General features: G+C 35.4%; 1 protein-coding gene across 1 annotated transcript; it reads right to left on the bottom strand.

Annotated features, from left to right (window-relative positions):
- Window positions 1-3,485: 3,485 nt before the first annotated feature.
- LOC142520999 (protein NRT1/ PTR FAMILY 2.11-like) lies at window positions 3,486-5,808 on the bottom strand. Its single transcript, XM_075624180.1, has 4 exons — window positions 5,601-5,808; window positions 5,274-5,491; window positions 4,547-5,106; window positions 3,486-4,433 (listed from the first exon to the last, which is right to left on the bottom strand). The coding sequence occupies exons 1-4, from the start codon at window positions 5,674-5,676 to the stop codon at window positions 3,533-3,535; spliced, it is 1,755 nt and encodes a 584-aa protein (XP_075480295.1). The 5' UTR covers window positions 5,677-5,808; the 3' UTR covers window positions 3,486-3,532.
- Between the last annotated feature and the right edge of the window lie 545 nt (window positions 5,809-6,353).

Raw genomic sequence — 6,353 nt, 5'->3', positions numbered from 1 at the left:
ACCACGTGCATGACCAAATGCTAAAATTATTTAGTGCAGTTGTGAAGTTGGCATCCTCGTGGATGCTGCCCTCTTTTTCTGCATCGTCTCGAATATAATATAAACTAATACATCGAAACAGTGTTACATGATTGTATCATATTTTTTTATAACACTTTATTAATATACATGTAATTATTAAAACAGATCATGATACCAAAAGTTAATTACTCTAAAAGGTGTCCAACTTAATAATATAATATAAATATTGTATTTTTTTATAATTTGTTCCGGATATAAATTATAGTTATCATATTTAGTATTATTTTCTTTATTATTATATATATTATATATCATTATCATTAAATACATCACAAAAATCAGATGAGATTGTTTCCTAAGGCAATTTTGTGAGAATTTTTTTTTACCTGACCGAATCATGAAAATGTTATACTTTTTATGTCAAAAATAAATATTTTTGACTATAAATATGGACTGAATCGATCCGTCCTATTAAACCCACTAATTAAAGATTTATTCTAAGCTCATTAACTACTTCCAACATTTTTTTATCACATCAAAACACTCATTAAATAAGGATAAATAAAAAATTTATTTGTAGAATTAATGTTTCAAACAATTTTCTATATGAAAATATATATAAGTCTATACATATAATACAGATGAAGTCAAAAGTATTATTTTTATTGTAAATATTAATATGATTGATCTGTCTAACGAAAAAAATATATGAGATCATCTTATTTACTGCATACGTAAAACTCGTATAAAAATCTAAACGTAAATCCGTACCGTATTTGATTAATTTATTTTCCATATATTTCTTGAATGATACACGGGATAACTTATATCAAAAAATAAATCCAGTTGTACCCAACATTATATAAAAATAGATGTACTTATTAGTAATTTTAAAACATCTCACCGAATATTTTTCTACTTTTCTCTCGACTAATTCCGAGATATTTAGTAAATCACTTTTTAAATATAGAAAATTATATATTCCAAACTATTATTTTAAAAATAAAAATAAATTTATATATGAATAACAAATAATATGAATATCTTATATTATATACATGTATCGCGTGTGCTACGCACCAATATAATATATAAGAATCGAAGAGAATCAAACATTAGTGAAATATTAATTCAACGAGTAGGTCTCTTGTGAGACGGTCTCACGAATCTTTATTTTTGAGACGTGTCAACCCTACCGATATTCACAATAAAAAGTAATATTCTTAGCATAAAAGTAATAATTTTTTTATGGATGACCCAAATAAGAGATTCATCTCACAAAATACGATTGTGTGAGACCGACTCACACAAGTATTTACCTAATTCAACTTAGACTATGATATTTTTTTTTTTTTTCCGATTTAACCTAACATGTAGAATTCCAACAATCTACTATATTATAAAGTTAAAATAATCCCAATTCATTGGATTTTTTCACGGAAACCGATTCTTTGGATAACGCATTAATAAACTGTCCTAGGCACGACAATCAACTTTATAAATAATAATATAATCGGAATATAATATAGTTTGGTTCATTTTTTTTTATAAAGAGAATATAATATAGTTTGCTACTCAATTTCAAAACTCGGGGGGAAATACAATCGATCGAGTTCCTTTGTTTTGTTCTTTTTTTAAATATAATTTGTTTAGAACTGAATGGGATAATATAACTTTATAATAAATTTATTTATAATTAATGTACTGACGGCAAAATATGTTTTCAGAGAAGCAATTAAATTAATTATAATGTAAAAACACAAGAAAAATTAGAAAAGAGAAGGGTTTGAAAAATCAAAATATCATTTTTTTAGTAGGTCTCTTGTGAGACGGTCTCACGAATCTTTATTGTGAGACAGGTCAACCGTATCCATATTCACAATAAAAAGAAATACTCTTAACATAAAAAATAATATTTTTTCATGGTTGACCCAAATAAGAGATCCGTCTCACAAAATACGACATGTGAAATCGCCTCACACAAGTTTTTGTCTTTTTTGAATATGAATTAAATCGATCAGAATCAGAAACAAAAAATAAATAGAAAATTATCACTTTTCATTAGAGCAAACACTTCCTAACTTCAATATGGAATGGATGTAATTAAATATTACACCCTATTTCGCATTTGCTAATTCCACAACCATTTTTCAAGTTCGATTCTGCCGCCATCCTTTGGTTGCAATAGGATGTGAGGATAAGTATATAAACCTCGATCTTAATTAAAGTGGAGTTTAATATATTTAAGATTACAATAACTTTTGTGAGACGGTTTAATAAGTCAATTTTGTGAGACAAATCTCCTATTTCGGTCATTCATGAAAAATAATTTTTTAATGTCAAAAGTATTACTTATTATTGTAAATATAGACATTGTTGACTCGTCTCATATGTAACGTCTCGGATTCGACGACTATCCTGTTGTACCAAGACGAGTCTTTCCAACGTACTTGTGTCCTCACTCACATGTATCCTAAGAAACTTCTCAAAGGGTTATCCAACCCAGAATTGAGTCAACCACACTTAGTTTTTGAGTTCTTATGTGATAAGCTCCGAAAAAAATATGCACTTTTTTGTAAGAGTAATACCTATTAAATCATTTAAACACTCCTCAACTGCACAGTCTCATATCTGAACAGTTTTTGGAATCTCGCTAATTTTGGTGTAGGATCGGTTCTTTCATGTTTCATTTGCCTATAAGCTTGCCAAGATCCGCTCATTTTTCGTGCAACCTCATGACACAGGTGATCACCCTCCGCTCTCTTCGGCCCCGGGCCTCATATCACATATAAAGATTCGTGAGACCGTCTCACAAGAAACCAACTAATCTATGACATATTTTCAATATCTGAATTAATTTTACACAAAAACTCATGTGAGACATTCCCACAAGTCAATTTTGTGAGACAAATATTCTTTTTGGGTTACCAATGAAAATATTTATTTTTTATTGTAAATATGAACACGATTGATCCGTCTCACGAATAAAGATCAACGACTTATACTATATCAACATTTTTATCGAGCACACAACATGAAATTAGGTAGAGATATATATATGTATCCTGACTTGGCTCGCAACAAATCTAATTAAGTGGTCAAGTGAGGTGAAACGTTAACAGTCGTCTGTTCGTTTGATGCGCATGTCCCTCTTCATCCTTTACCTATTCACGATATTTTACATAATGTACATAATCCATAGCACTGCACCCATTACAACCACCTGTAAACTATTTTCAACTTTCAATTTTGCCTCCCGTGGGACAAGAGCAACTAATTTGCTCTAATTACGAATGTCTGAAATTTGTTCGACGAATGATAATTACGTAGTTACATCGTTTAACATATGGAAAAAGATCCAAAGACCAAATTCTAATGAGGCCATGGATCGATAGAACTTTTGGATCTAGCGCGAGGGTAATATATTTATCCTCGACATAGATCGAGATTAAAATTAAACTATCTTTGCCTCAAATATCAATGTAGATTTCAATTCAAAGTGCTTTGTGATCTAAACTACATGAATTTTATGATCAATCTTCTCCATGGCCACATCTTTATCATTACTCTCAACCCTCTTATACTTATACCACTTGGCACAAATCAAGAAATACCCCAAATTCACCACTTGTATACCAGCAATCATGTAGTAAAAATAATCCAATCTCCCCTTGTTCAAATCCTCCTCCAACCAATTCCCATTTCCCCGCACCCTCGTCGCCTTATGAACCACCGAAATCAAGAAGCTTGTGATGTAACTCGAAATCGCGAACCCACTAAACAAGAACGCTGCGGCGAAACTCCGCATGTTTTCGGGGAACTGCTTGTAAAAGAACTCGATTTCCCCGATCACCGCGAATGCCTCTGATATCCCCGCCAGCGCCAGCTGAGGCACGAGCCAGTAACCCGACATAGATGAGACCGTGCCCTTCTGTGCAACGACACCTAACGTGGGACGAGTAACGGCCAATGTCCGTCTGTGATCCTCCACTACACCTGATACAACCATTGTGAGTACTCCGAGAAATATTCCGAATCCTACTCTTTGCAGCATTGTGATGCCTTCTTCTTTCCCTGTGATTCTTCGAAGAAACGGGACTATGATTCTGTCGTATATGGGGATCCATAGTGTAAGGGTTGCCATGGTGAAGACATTGTACGAGGCTGCCGGAATCTTGAAGTTTCCGGCGCTTAAACGCCTATCGCATTGCAGGGACTGGAAGACTGGGTAGGTTTGCATCAAGGCTAGGATAATGTAGTATATCATGCCGGATAACCAGATGGGAATCACTCGAATTATGCATTTAGCTTCTTCGACTTGCTGCACGCTGCGGAGTTTCCAGGGATTGGCTGCGGATCCATCGGGATTGATTGTGTCATCAGGTGTTGCAATTGCTGCTCTGTTCAGAAACCTGGAAACGAACATTTTTCTAAGCTCATTAACTTCAACTCAAAAGATTCAAACTTCATTAAGTGAACAAAAGATCAAAACTTGAAAATGCCCACAAATTTATTTCATTTTTACCTCAATTCATCTGTATATTGAAGCTTAGAATTCATGGAGCCTGGATCGACATGATTAAACAAAGAACACCGTGGTTGCTCCGGCAGCTCCAGCTTCCTCTTCTTATAGGCAACCACAAGCGTCTGCACGAGGCTCGTAAACGGGCTACCTTCCGGCAGCACTTTCACATAAATCCTCGTTGCCACGAAGAAGAAAAAACACGACAGGAACATCATAAACGCGGGAATCCCCAACCCGATCGTCCAACTCATATCCGATTGCACGTAAACGATCACCGTGAGGGACAGCATCATGGCGAAAGTGAAAGTGAAATAATACCAATTAAAGAAACTGTTGATCCCCCTTCTGCCGGAATCCGTGTTAGGATTGAACTGGTCCGCGCCGAAGGCGAGATTGCAGGGCCGGATCCCACTGGCGCCGATGACCAGGAGCAGGAACGCGGTGAAGAGAAAAGCGATCTGCCACGGTGAAGCTCCGATGCATTTAAGATTCGGTTGTGTTGAACACTCCGGGGGATGAAGGTTTGTAAGTGCTGCTGTTAAGGTTAGCATCAGCATACCCTGGAACCAGTAAATTTCACATGAATGAAAATATAATTATAACTTTTTCTATTCAACGGGGCTACTCAAACTCGACTCGTACTGGTTCGAGATCGAATTCTTCGAATCATTTACAAGCTATTTGACTCGATGCATCCCCAAACAAAGTCTAGTTTCTGGAAAAGTACCAGAAAAGAGGAGACCGAGGCGATGCCGAGCGTCTTGTATCTGCCAAGATAAGTGTCACAAAGGAAAGCTCCGGCCAATGTTCCGAAATTGCAAGTTCCATTGAAGATATTGACAACATTCGTGGCTGTGATTGAATTCATATGAAATACAGTCGTCAAGTATACTAAGAGATTGGAAGAAGTCCCGATTGTCCCAAGCTTCTCGAATGTCTCATTTCCTGCAAAATCATCCAAGAAAATCTATGTCAAACTCCAAGAAACTTGGGAGTTGATCACAAATGAAACTTAAAATTGTACCCATCAAGCTTAAAAGTCATAAAATCGCACCTATAACAAATGGCATGGCTTTCACCCCTCTATAATTTGGCTCTTTTTTGGTCGAGGAAATCTCATTTTTCTCCATTTTCAATTTGCAGGAAGCAAAAAAGAAGAAGAAGAAGAAGATATATTTGGAGATGGGCACTTTCCCTTTTTGGCGGTACTACTTTTTTTCCAAGGGAGTTGTGCCACTTGAATTGCTCGTTGTTAACCAAGGGTTATCAAGTTATTTATAAAGAAGATACGATACTCGCAAGTCAACTACAATTTGGCTTTTCAACAAGAAAAATTATACAGTATTTGGGGCATATTCTGGTGTCGGTTTAATGCTTCACGTGTATTTATCTTGTTTTTATATTATATATGATTTGATCTTAGTGAAATAGACGAGCCGGGTAAAGGGCTCCATCGGATCAAATCAATAATTTAGTGTTTAGGAATTTGAGTGGAGATAATGGCTTCACTAACACCTGCAAACAAGAAAGTAACTCGTGAATGGGCGCCGGAGAAGTGTCCAGCGTAGCCTCTCCGATGCTTAAGTCAGCAGGTTGAAGATGAACAAAAACGAATATATGGGAGAATATATATAAGTACTTGAGAGTTCAAAGATTTCAGAATCTATAAATGACAATAATACCTGCTATTTATAGTAGAAAAATGAGGTAGGATACCTCGTTTCTAGTGTCACCTACTAAGTATGGTAAGTCGACTACCCATACTATAGCTTCTGATGACTTTTAGAACACTCCAAACCCATGTCGC

Source organism: Primulina tabacum, chromosome 12, assembly GCF_025594145.1.
Source record: "Primulina tabacum isolate GXHZ01 chromosome 12, ASM2559414v2, whole genome shotgun sequence".
Taxonomy (NCBI): Eukaryota; Viridiplantae; Streptophyta; class Magnoliopsida; order Lamiales; family Gesneriaceae; genus Primulina; species Primulina tabacum.
The sequence above is the reverse complement of the archived record's forward strand: the minus strand, read 5'-3'. Positions and strand labels throughout refer to the sequence as shown.

Bases quoted from the DNA above. Each gene is read 5' to 3' on its own strand.
- LOC142520999 (XM_075624180.1), bottom strand. From the start codon at position 5,676: ATGGAGAAAAATGAGATTTCCTCGACCAAAAAAGAGCCAAATTATAGA. The intron at 5,107-5,273 runs GTACTTTTCCAG...TACTGGTTCCAG, and splicing joins CCTCGGTCTCCTCTTTTCTG to GGTATGCTGATGCTAACCTT. The intron at 4,434-4,546 runs GTAAAAATGAAA...GTTCGTTTCCAG, and splicing joins CAATATACAGATGAATTGAG to GTTTCTGAACAGAGCAGCAA.